The 13164-nt window shown below is 42.6% G+C and overlaps 1 protein-coding gene across 1 annotated transcript in view; it reads right to left on the bottom strand.

The window, feature by feature from the left end:
- Nucleotides 1-13164, bottom strand: part of ipmkb (inositol polyphosphate multikinase b) — a 106502-nt gene that overhangs the window by 42189 nt on the left and 51149 nt on the right. Inside the window, exon 4 of the mRNA XM_038822022.1 lies at nucleotides 9135-9307. Coding sequence (XP_038677950.1) covers nucleotides 9135-9307 — 173 coding nt within the window. The remainder of the gene's footprint in view (nucleotides 1-9134; nucleotides 9308-13164) is intronic.

Here is a 13164-nt window from a genome sequence, read left to right on the forward strand (position 1 = left end):
AGTGAGGCTAAAAAGTAAAGTGGAGATCATTTTGTCCAAAAACGGAAACACCAAATTTGTACGGTGATACAGAATTTCAACCGGAATGAGCCAGTACAATCCTATAGCTATCACAGTATTTTTTTAAAATCCTGATTCCTGTAATATCTGAAACGCAACCTCAAAAGCTCTGCAGATGTTTCCACAGGTCGCTGCGCTCCTGGTTCAATTTGCTAGTCTGTGCTGAGTAATTCTCAGTCAGAGCAGCATTACGGTATTATGGTAATTGGAGCACTCCACCCAAGCTAGAGACATGATAAATGGTCAGGGTTCCCACTCCTCACCACTGTTGTGCAACCCCTGCTGCAGGTGACAGTCGGAGAGTCGTAATTGCACAGGAGGCTCCCATGCTGCCCATCAAGTCCATGCCGGTCATGGCAGTGTGGTCACTGGGCGAGAGCAAGGCTGACTCAGCTGCGATGCCCCAGATAACCTGGCGATCGAATAGCCCACTGTAAATCTTGACACGAGAACACAAGCAAAATACTTCAAGGAACCACACACATAACCATACAGAGTCTGAAGCGGAGATGGAAAATGAGCAAGAGAAAAATAAATTCTTCAGCAAATAGTTAAAACCCCTTCAACTGAAAACCACGTCCCTGAAAGCAAAGTGGATTTGTTCATGTAACCAGATTATTCTGAACAATGTAAATAATCTTTAACCCCTTTACCATCTCAGATTTATGTTCCTCTATCGCTGTGTAAACAGTGCTGGACAAAGACAGCTTGGAAGCAGGTATTTGCTTTGGATATTTACTTCTACTTTTAATTAGATGTTACATAGAATGTCTGCCTCTCATTTAGCTATTAAAATCATCATTGAGCATACAGAAGCAAACGGTCAATCGGCAACAGGTGCAGCATATTCCTCTGCAACGTGCAGGATAATGTCTGAGTTTAGAAATACAGTCTTGCCCTTCAATGATGGGTGTTGTGAATTGTGGCACAGGCAACAGCTAAGGGTGCTGAGCAGTGCCAGTTTTCACCACCTTATCAGGTAGGCCTGGCACACAAGAGGGATGTCCATGACATGTCCCCCTCAATGGAAATGGGATACCAATTGGTTTCACTGGAAGAGACAGATTTGAGTCTCCATTAAGTTTATAATCATCGGAGGATGATGGCGGCAAGGTGACACAGTGATTAGCACTACTGCCTCACATCACCGGGGACCCAAGTTCAATTCTGGTCTTGGGTGACTGTCTGGAGTTTGCACATTCTTCCGGTGTCTGCGGGGCTTCCTCCGGGTGCGCTGATTTCCTCCCACAGTCCAAAGTTGCTCAGGTTGGGTGGGGCTATGGGAATAGGGCAGTGGAGTGGGCCTAGCTCAGGTGCTCTCCAGAGGGTTGGTACAGACTCAATGGGCCAAATGGCCACCCTCTGCACTGTAGGGATTCTATGATGGTGGGGAATTTATGTTTCTTCAATTAGAATTGGTATTCATTGCTCCTTTCATCAAAAGAAAAAATATAACTCCCGATGCTAAAGGTTTGCGAAATCATTATTTTCTATCGCAAGAGATTTAATCATTCTAACATGTAAAGCACAGAAATGTGGGGAATTAACAAAAAAAAATTTTTACTGGTCCAGCACACCTTAAAAATGTTAAAAGCATTGAATCTCCAACAGAATCTCCAACAGAATTACGCTTATAATTTAGAGCTTTTCCTAGTTTGCGAATACTGACTTTGTCCAAACATTCAACTTGAAAATATTTTAACTATTAACAAGTTCGCCTATAAAAATTGAGTGCAATTTTTGACTTGTTGCTTGTTGCTAGGAAGATTGGGAAGTGTTTTTTGCTCCAAAGAATTTCTCAATCTCTTAATTTAAAAGTACTGGGATTCGTAGCAGTTCGAAGGTATTCTGGATTCAGTAGTGCCTTCTCAACTTCTCGAAGACAAGGACTATACGGTCTGAACCATTTGCCGAAGGGAAACATTTGCAACGAGACCTCACACTGTGGAATAGACTGGGAATAATCTAGACGGCACCCAACTGCAGGAATAATCAGTGCAGCTGCATGATGCACTTCTTCCAGCAATGGAATGAGACCCATAATGGTGAGCGCTTACACTGTTACATAGAACATAGAACAGTACAGCACAGTACAGGCCCTTTGGCCCATGATGTTGTGCCGACCAATTATCCTCATCGAAGATCAACCTAACCTACACTCCGTCAATTTACTGCTGTCCATGTGCCTATCCAAGAGTCGTTTAAATAATAATAATAATTGCTTATTGTCACAAGTAGGCTTCAATGAATTTACTGTGAAAAGTCTCTAGTCGCCACATTCCGGCGTCTGTTCGGGGAGGCCGGTGCGGGAATTGAACCCGCGCTGCTGTCTTGTTCTGCATTACAAGCCAGCTGTTTAGCCCACTGTGCTAAACCAGCCCCCAAATGTCCCTAATGACTCTGACTCCAAGACCTCCGCTAACATCTCCCCTATACCTTCCTCCAATTACCTTAAAATCACCTCGTGACAGCCATTTCCGCCCTGGGAAAAAGTTCCTGGCTATCCACTCTATCCATGCCTCTCATCACCTTGTTACCTCTTATCATGTCACCTCTCTTCCTTCACTCCAGTGAGAAAAGCCCTAGCTCCCTCAACCTTTCTTCATAAGACTTGCCCTCCAGTTCAGGCAGCATCCTGGTAAATCTCCACTGCACCCTCTCCAAAGCATCCACATCCTTCCTATAATGAGGCAACCAGAACTGGACACAATATTCCAAGTGTGGTCTAACCAGGGCTTTATAAAGCTGCAGCAAAACCTCGTGGCTCTTAAACTCAATCCCCTGTTAATGAAAGCCAACACACCATACGCCTTCTCTAAAAACCACAAAGAGCCGAGGTCCCAGGACACCACTGGTCACCAACCACCAGGCGGAATACTTTCCATCCACTACCACTCGCTGTCTTCTTTCGGCCAACCAATTCTGTATCCAGACAGCCAAATTTCCCTGTATCCCATGCCCCCTAACTTTCTGACTGAGCCTACTATGGGAATCTTATCGAATGCCTTACTGAAATCCATGTACACCACATCCACTGCCCGATCTTTATCAATGTGTCTCGTCACATCCTCAAAGAATTCAATGAGGCTTGTGAGGCATGACATGCCCCTCACAAAGCCATGCTGACTATCTTTAATCAAACTATATTTTTCTAAATAATCATAAATCCACCACTCAGAATCCTTTCCAATATTTTGCTCGCCACAGACGCAAGACTGACTGGTCTGTAATTCCCAGGGATTTTCCTATTCCCTTTCTTGAACAGGGGAACAGCATTCTGTAGCCATCTCAGATGGCCACCTGCAAAGGACCATGGGAATTATGGCCAACCCAGGACTCAGACAGACTAAGAGCTTGTGTGTGTATTTGCAACCCAGATAGCTAGACGCGATCGAAACCCCCGCTCGTTTGCATTCTAATGGCCCATTTCCCCAGAACAAAAGAACTGTACTTAGGTAACCGTTACAGATACAGACTAATCGGCGCCACTCCCTTTACTCAGGGAGCCCAAACAGCCACGGTCAATTACCGCTAAGGACACGCCCAGCCATCAAGGCGCCCGCCCCTTTATTGGCCAAAATGGAAGTTCAGTGAAACCTGTCGAATTATTGGGTCCAAGTTAAGGGCAGCCCCAAAGAGCGCAAAATCGCAGAGGGATAAGAGACACAGCCATGCGCTCGGTCTCTCTTGGAACCAGCCTATGCCAACCCAAGTGCAGCATAATGACCAGACAGACATGTTCAAGACCAACGATCGCTACCAGACGGATGAGCCCAGCAGAAACAGAGCTACGTCTTCCACCCAGCCACGCAGGATCCAGACAAAGGCCTTGTCCATCTGCATAGAGCTGGTTGCCCTGAAGTTAAGGATGAATTATTGTAGTTGTTAGGTGTAGTTTAACGTAGTGTTTTGTGTTGCATGTTGAAGTAATCCTTGTGTGTAAATAAACCATCTTTGAACTTGAACTGACTAACTGGTTGTGTGGTCCTTTGATCGATATCCGGCAAAGCCTTGTGGTGGTATCATTTGATACCTACCAACTCTAAAGAGCATCATTATTAATTGGCAACATTATTGGTGACGCTCGTGGGATAGTATTCCATTAAAAAGAGCAACAATTTGCCTTCCTCCAATCTTCCGGTACTACTCCAGTGGAGAGTGAGGACGCAAAGATCATCGCCAACTGCACAGCAATCTCCTCCCTCGCTTCCCGTAGTAACCTTGGGTATATCCCGTCTGGCCCAGGGGACTCATCTATCCTGATGCTTTTCAAAATTTGCAGCACATCCTCCTTCTTAATATGAACCTGTTCGAGCCTATTAACCTGGTTAACACTGTTCTCACCAGCAACAAGGTCCCTCTCTCTAGTGAATATGCAACTTAAGTGAGGGTCACTTCTAACAGTGAGGTGCCTCAATTTGTTTATGAAGCCTAAGAAACTGAGTGAGATGGTATTTTACACAGTAGGTGCTCACCCATAGTTTTCCTTATTTATGATTCTTTACAGGCTGCTTCTGACAAATGCTGGTTTGGCCAATGTTATTTTCCCTTCTTTCCTCTATCCTCCACCTGCAGACAACTAAACCCAGCTGGAATAGATCTTTTGTGCAGCTGCAGCAGCTTAGTGCAACACATTCCAAACACTGTGTTTAAATACTGCAGCTCTGAATAATCAGTCATGTAGTGCCTCCAGTAGCAGGTACATCATGCTCTGCATAACCAACATTGATATTGATTGGGGCTTTGTCTCACTTGCCACTGTCAGATTTGTTGTGCTACAAAACCTACTTTCATTATAAATGAGACAGCCGCAGCAAATTGCAAAAGTGACTCAGCCTTTTCAAAGGGAGGCAATCTCCAAACTGTAAAGTGAGAATGAAACCTTTAAGTAGCCCACATCAGCTGTTTATAAACGTTTGGAATGAAATTGAGCATACATTTATTAAATGAAAACTGTCATGGCTGCATATTTCAGCATTGATGACTGCATTTTGGAACAGGCAACTGCTCCTTCAAATAGTTCCAGGAACGAAGAACTTCAGTTAAGATAGGCCAGAGACGTTAGGACTATTTTCCTTGAAGAGAAGGCCGAGAAGAGATTTGAAAAATGAAAATCGCTTTATTGTCTCGAGTAGGCTTCAATGAAGTTACTGTGAAAAGCCCCTAGCCGCCACATTCTGGCGCCTGTCCGGGGAGGCTGGTACGGGAATCGAACCGTGCTGCTGGCCTGCTTGGTCTGTTGAAATGAAATGAAATGAAAATCGCTTATTGTCACGAGTAGGCTTCAATGAAGTTACTGTGAAAAGCCCCTAGTCGCCACATTCCGGTACCTGTCCGGGGAGGCTGGTACGGGAATCGAACCGTGCTGCTGGCCTGCCTTGGTCTGCTGTAAAAGCCAGCGATTTAGCCAAGTGAGCTAAACCAGCCACTTGTTTTGATCGATTTGATCGAGCTGTTCAAAATCATGAGGGGTCTGGGCAGAGTAGATAGGTAGAAACTGCTCTAGCTTGTAAAAGGATCAAGAACAAGGGGACACAGATACTTTTCACTGTACCTCGGTATACGTGACAATAAATCAAATCAACAGATTAAAAGCAATTTTAAAAAGAAGCAAAAGTGAGATATGAGGAAAATAAATTTCTCAGCAAACGGTTGAGACCTGGAATGGACCATCTGAGAGTGTGATGGAGGCAGGTTCAATCGATGCTTTCAAATGGGAATTAGACTGTTATTTGCACAAAGAATGTCAAGGGTTATGAGGAGGTGGGGATGGCATTAAGTGCACTGCTCTTCCAAAGAGCCCTTGGAGGCACGATGGGCTGAATGGCCTCCTTCCGCACCGTGGATTCTGTGAAACTGCCTACCAAACAAAGTATAGCAGACTTCTACATCACAGAATAAACAAATACTTAAAGATAACTAGCATAAGCAGTTGGATTCTAAACTTAAGACGTATCGTTTTTTTCCATGTCTACTAGTTTTTAAAGGCCTTACTGGGTAGATATATTTTCTTAGACTAAATTTAGAGGGATAAGAACAAGAAAGACCATTAGATGCAACTTTTCCATTTATCAGTACGATAGAAAGATTAAGCAGGAGTAGGCTAGTTAGCCCCACAATCGTGACCATGACTAGTCTTCACAGCTTTCCATCATCTCTATTTACTCGCTATATCCCATGTTTACCCCAGCCTAATCAAAATCCATCAATCCCAATACCTTTAACCTTTTGTAGTAGAGAATTCCAGATCTCTACTATGCTATGTAGAAAGAAAAAGGCTTCCTAATTTTGATGGAAAGCTTAAAATTGATATTCCTTTGTTCTCTATTCCCCCACCAGAGAAAATAAATGTTATGGAGCAGCCCCATCAAATCCTTTATAATATTTTAAACACTTCAATCAGATCACCTCTCAACTCTGCCACACTCAAAGGAATGCAGGCCAAATTTATGCAAGCTATTCTCTTCATTTAAGCCAAGTTTATGCACGCTATCCTCTTCATTTATGCCAAGTTTATGCAAGCTCCTCTTCATTTAGTGCTCCAAGCTTCGACTACACATCTTTGTATTATATCTTCCATCCCTTTTCTCTTGAAACCATTCTGCATTGCAGGGCTTGCCACAGTAACCAACAGCCAATGGTAATCTGGCTGCAACGGTAACAAACTTGGGATTTCACAAGTCAAGTCCACCAGCTGTTGCTGTAATACCATGGCTAATAAATCAATTAAAACTCAACCCATGAAATAACCAGGGTCTCATTTCCCACTGAAAGATCTTCAATTTTTCCTTAATACCTAGAAACAAGCAGTCTGGCAGTCAAAGACAATTTATCAGAATAATGTCCCAGTGGCAGAAAAATTCAAGGAGGCAACTCAGCACCACCTTCTCGAGGGAAATTAGGAGTGGGCAATAAATGCTGGCTGAGCCAGAGCCACCCACAACCAATTAAAATAATTTTTTTTTAAAAATAAACGTTGATGGAATTTAAGGTTCTTACAAGGTTACCAATTTACATCAGCAAAAGAATTGCCAAAGGTGTACCGCAACAACTTCCAAGTAGTTAACTATCCATACTCCACAACCTCTGCAAATATAGTTAAATACGAACCAGTAAACTATACTCTTACATAGAAGCAAAAAAGAATTTCCAGTAAAATACAAAGTACTGTTATACAAGAAGACACAAGAGGAAGCACACCAGTCACATTGCTGCTTTGATAGTGTGTTCTGAATCCCTGATTTATGACAAACTAAAATTGCAATACTCCATTAACAAAAATAGATATGATCTAATTATTGAAATGCCGGCATCTTAAGATAGCCATGATCATCACAATGGTCCAAGCTGCTACAAGTAGAATACATTCTCAAAGTATTAAAGCCAGTATCCATCCCACTTAGCCTGCTAAGGGCCTTTTATATCAGCCAGACAAAAATCAGAATAGTTTCCGAGAGAATAGGAGCAAAGGTCATTTACAAAGAAAGCAATCAAGTGGCCAGTGGAAAGATGGCCTTTAGCTCAAGGGAAATGCAACACAAGTGAGCAAGTAATGCCTCAATTGTACAGCACCTTGGACAGACCAAATCTGGGGTACTGCGTTCAGCTTTGGGCACTGTACACCAGGAAGGGTTTCACAGTCTTGGGAAGGGGTACTGTGCAGATCCACTTGAATGAAACTGGGCTGAAGGGCCAATTTATAGGGCCAGGATGGATATACATGGTTTCTATTCCCTTTAGAAGATTGAGGGGTGATAAAAAATACATGAGATTCAAAAGGGTGGCATACAGAGAAATAATTTCCTCTGGTGGGACAAACCAGAACTAAAATTAGAGCAAAGCCATTTATGACTGAAATCAGGGAGCACTTTATCACATAAATGGAAGTCAGGAGCACTCGCTCTTCCTCTGGGGATAAGAGAGGCCATTGAGACATTACAGCTGAGCAAAAGTAATCGCATTAACAAATTTAACATGTTGCTATCAAAAACATACATATAGTCGTTTGGTCATACAGAAAGAGTATTGTTGACAAAAATAACAAGCTCTGCACCAGAAAGTATGAAGTCTTAAAAACTGAAACTGTAACTTAGGCCAGTTTTTAAAAACAGTGATGGTTTTGCTTTAAAAAAGACATGCCGTCACAGTTTTTCACCTTGTACTCATCAGTGCAGTTCACAAGAAAACCAATAGTAAAGGGAACAACAATTTATACTGCGTGAGAAGAGTACTGACTGATTGGCAAGTGGACCTCGTAGAGGCATCACCATGGTGCATTCTCCATGACCAATGGCATCCTTGCGAACTATCCTGATGAGTGTAAGATGAAAAACTTTTTCAGCAATAGTCAGGTTCTGTACTACCAAATGACTATTAGCAAATTTTATGTGCAATATTAATTTTAATGATACAGCTGGTTTCTATTGGTGATTTATTTCAAAGTAGGAATAAATCTTGCTTTTAATAAAGGAAACATTTTGGAAGATTTGACTTGTAAATTAACAGATGGGAGACAATTTCATGAAACTGTGCCGTCAACGGACAGCCTCGTTTATCCGGTAGGGAGAACTGGAAATTCAGCTACACACTGCCAAGAACAAATGGTGGTAAAATCCTGGGCAGAGTGCACTCAGATTTACAAATACCAATAATGATTTCAGCTATTAGTCCTGTAAAATTCTGACTCTCAGTTTATTTTCAACAATTACTACTGCCTTTGTTTTTTTCTTTAAACTTTGTAGGCCAGGGAATTGATTTGTATAGGTTTGAACATTTTTACTTACTCCTCTGTTTAAGTGCTGCTGCTCCAAGTAAATCACAAAGACCAGATACTTGATCGTGTGGGAATCTTACGTATTTCCTTCATTTTGTAACATGATTAGGCACATGCAATGCCCTTTACAGTCCACACCTGCTGTCACAGCCGCAAATTACAGTTCAGTGTAGTCTGAACAATGACTTTGTCGGGAACCCATCATCTTTAGAAACTTAACAACTCACTTTAACTAAACAATATGTAAAACCGAACACATTCAAACTTATGGCTCTTGGAATTGTCAATAAATTTCTCTTACCCGCATGCCAAGTACCAAGAAACCAATTTCTTCCATCAGTGGATATTTACTGATCTGTTGCTGTATCTTCTCGGCTGATGCATCCGGGTCATAACTTTTTTTGCCTATTTTTACATCCATAATGCATGGTTTGTTGAACTTCCGTGTCACATCTTCCAGTTTAAGGTACAACTCTGAACTCAGAAGTTAAAGAATTAACCCTCAGTGGTAATCCCTTGAAATAATTTCCTACGCCTATTTTCTTTAGTTATTTACCATGACCTTCAAGGTGAAAATATCAAATCAACACCTCACTACTTACTTATCAAAACTTCATGCTGATTATGGTATTTAGCTGATCCTTTTAGCCATATCCACGAGACACACCTCTTGCTCTTGCAACCCTATCTTCACTAAAAGGCTAACCACTGAACTTCCCTCCTAGTCTTTGTGTCAGCCAATATTGTTAAAAATCCCATCGCATCAGCTGTTGCCCCTCTTGCCTTGCTCGCACCATGCCCCTCCAATGCTGCTCCACTTTTGTAACCTGTGTGTAGGACTGCTCGTGGCTGGGCTCCATTCTTAGCTATTTAATCTCATCACTTGCAAAGGCTTCTCTTCCTGCTCCTATACTGTTATCTTTGGTGTTCCCAAAGGATTTATACATGGCCCCTTCCTATATCTCAGCTACATGCTGACCCGTGGTAACATCATCTGAAAGTTTACCTTAGTAAGCTCGACCTCAAACCACCATCTCTCTGGAATCCACCCTGGTTGTTAAATTACTAGACTGCTTGTCCAACATCCAGTACTGGGTAGCCATGATGTGGAGATTGGGGTTGGATGGGATGGAGTGGCGTTGGATGGGGTGGGCAGAGTTACAGTCCAACAGGTTTATTGGAAATCACAAGCTTTCGGAGTGCTGCTCCTTCATCAGGCGAAGTGGAGGCAGGTTCACAATCACAGCATATATAGGCAGAGACACAATTGCCCGTGTTTGCAAAACCCTACTAACTGTCCTGGCTTGAGACAATTCACACCTCAATTATCTGTGATTATCCCTCACTCCACTCACACTGTTTGTACCGGTGAAGACTTGTTTACTTGTAAAGACTCACATTCCAACCAGCAATTATCTTGCAATTGTGTCTCTGCCTATATATGCTGTGTTTGTGAACCTACCACCACTTCCACCTGCTCCGAAAGCTTGTGATTTCAAATAAGCCTGTTGGACTTTAACCTGGTGTTATGAGACTTCTTACAGGACTGGGTAAGCAGCAACTTCCTCTTGTTAGATACTAGAAAGACGGAAGACTTTGTTTTCGGTCCCTGTTTCAAACTGTGTTCCATAGCTATTGACTCCATCTCGCTCCCTGGAAACCTGTCTGAGACAAAATGAGATTGTTGCCAAAATTGGTGGTACATCTGACCCTGAAACGAGCGACCAACAACTATGCCACTATTTCTATTTCAGTATCGCCTGACTTCACCCCTGTATTATCTCATCTGCTCCTGAAATTTGTTCATCCCTTTGTTACCACTGGACTTTTAACTATTCCAATGCACTGCTGGCTGGTTTCCTACACTCTGCCCCCTGGAAACTTGAGGTCATCCAAAACTCTGCTGCCTTATTCTAACTCTCACGTCATGTTCACCTGGCCTAAACCAGCTCACGATCAAGCGCTAGTTTGATTTTTAAATTCTCATTCTTGTTTTCAAATGGCTCCGTGATCTCGACCCTCCTTACTTCTGTAATCGCCTCTCGCCTCACAACCCTTTGTGATAGCTGCACCCATCTGATTCTGGCCCCTTGACCTTTGGCGACCAGTTGCCGAGACTCTAGGATTGTCTGCCCACAACTTGCTTTTTTCTTTCAAGACACCTCTTAAAACATACCTCCTGGCCCAGGCTTTTAGTCATCGCCTTATGTGCTGAATGTCGTATTCGCTTTTAAACACTCCTGTAAGTCTTTCCTTCCATTAAAGGCATTGGGACTACACAGGCCAATTCGTGATCATAAAAAACTAAAATCAGCAAATTTTGAATCCAATTTTTCTACCTTCATTGTGAAAATAAATTAGTTGAAACATTGAAACATCAAAAAGGGCAGAAAGCAGCAGCAATAGATTTTAGAAATGAAAAAATGCATTTTTATAATAGTATGGGGTGTTCAGAAGGTTTATTCAAATTTGATTTTCTTGCGTTGAAAGAACAGCACCCACACACCCGAGATTTTTGTTTTTGCTTGAAAGATTAACTATATTGGGGAAACAACAGAAATTTGGAACTCTGCTCTATTATTTGGTTGCTCAGAGCTGATCAACAGTTGGAGGATATTTTGTCTCCGTTGATCACAGATGGCACCAGCAGATGTCATGTAGGAGCAGTGGTCAGGAGTGTGTTCATAGACCAATTAAGTCGGTGTCAGTATACGGTTATTGCTATACAGCCTAACAGTTATTAATTGTGAGCACTACTATCGGAATTATCACACTAACTGCATTCAGTACTATGGATACGCTTAATCTTAGAGGCCCACAAGCATTTACAACATTAAACAGTAGGGCCATGAAACTTTAAAAACCAATCAAATGGTCGTTTTCTAAGTTTTGAAGCCAGAGATTATGTAAACAATTGCCCGCACAACAGATGGAGGGGGGTGGGGAGAAAATCTCTCTATGAAGTGTGTAGAGTGTCTCAGCTTCTTTAGTACGTACAATGAGTGGCTATCACAAATACTGCCCACACAAACTGTGAAGCTATTTGCTAAAGAGGATGGGAATTCCAAGAGAATGGCAGGCGTTTTCTCTTCAGGGCATAGTCAGATGTCACAAGGCACTTCACAGGAATGATAGAAAATAAAGTATGGCACCGAGCCACATAAGGAAATAAGGCCAACAGCTTGGACAAACAGCTAGGCTTTCAGGGGCTTTCTAAATGATGTAGAGGGGCCGGGAGGATATTCCAGGACCTGGGACCTTGACAACTGAAGGCATGGCCACTAATAATGCAGCAAATAAAAGTGAGGACGTTCAAGAAGCCATAATTAGAGGAGCGCAGATATCTCAAAGGGTTGTGCGATTAGAGGAGATGACAAAGATCAGGAGAGGGTAAGATTATGGCAGGATTTGAAAATAAGGATGAGAATTTTAAAATCAAAACATTGCTTAACTGGGAGCCAAAGTCTGTGAGCACAGGGGTAATTAGGGAAACGGTCTTGATGAGAGTTAAGTCTCAGGTACCAGAGCTTTGCATGACCTCAAGTTTACAGAGCGTAAGGGGCAGCATAGTGGTGCAGTGTGTTAGCACTGCTGCCCATGATGAAGAGGACCCAGGTTCGATCCCGGCCCTGGGTCATTGTCCATGTGGAATGGCACATTCTCACCCCCCCCCAACCCAAAGTATGTGTAGGGTAGGTGAATTGGCCATGCTAAATTGCCTCTTAATTGGAAATAAAAATAATTGGGTACTCTTTAAAAAAAAAAAAAAAATTTTTACGTTTAGAGGGTAGAATGTAGGAGACCAGCCAGGGGTACATTGGAATAGTTGAGTCTAAAGGTAAAAAAGGGATATAAGAGAGTTTTAATATGTGAGTTGAGACAGGGGCACTGTCAGGAAATGTTATGGAGGGAGAAACTGGCAGTCTTAGTGGTGGCGTGAATTGGAGGGTGGAAACTAATGTCATGATCAAATATGACAACAAGGTTACGAACAGGCTAGCATACTCAGACTGCTTGCTGCCAGGAAAGGGATAGGATCAGTAGATAGGGAAGAAAATTTGCAGCAGGGACTGAAAGCAAAGGCTTCAATCTTCCCAATAGTTAACTGGAGGAAATTTCTGTCTATCCAATTTTGGATGTCGATAAACAGTCTGCCAATTTAGCAAGGGAGGGCGGTTCTAGGTAGTAGAGCTGGCATTGTCAGCTTGCAGGTGAAAACTAACTCTGTGCCTTTGGATGGCCATGGGGTAGCAAGTGGATGAGAAATAGGAGGGGACTACGGGAAGATCCACTGGGGTACTCCAGAGGTAGTGGTGTGGGGCAAAGAAGCC

The sequence above is a fragment of the Scyliorhinus canicula genome, chromosome 16 (assembly GCF_902713615.1).
Source record: "Scyliorhinus canicula chromosome 16, sScyCan1.1, whole genome shotgun sequence".
Lineage (NCBI taxonomy): Eukaryota > Metazoa > Chordata > Chondrichthyes > Carcharhiniformes > Scyliorhinidae > Scyliorhinus > Scyliorhinus canicula.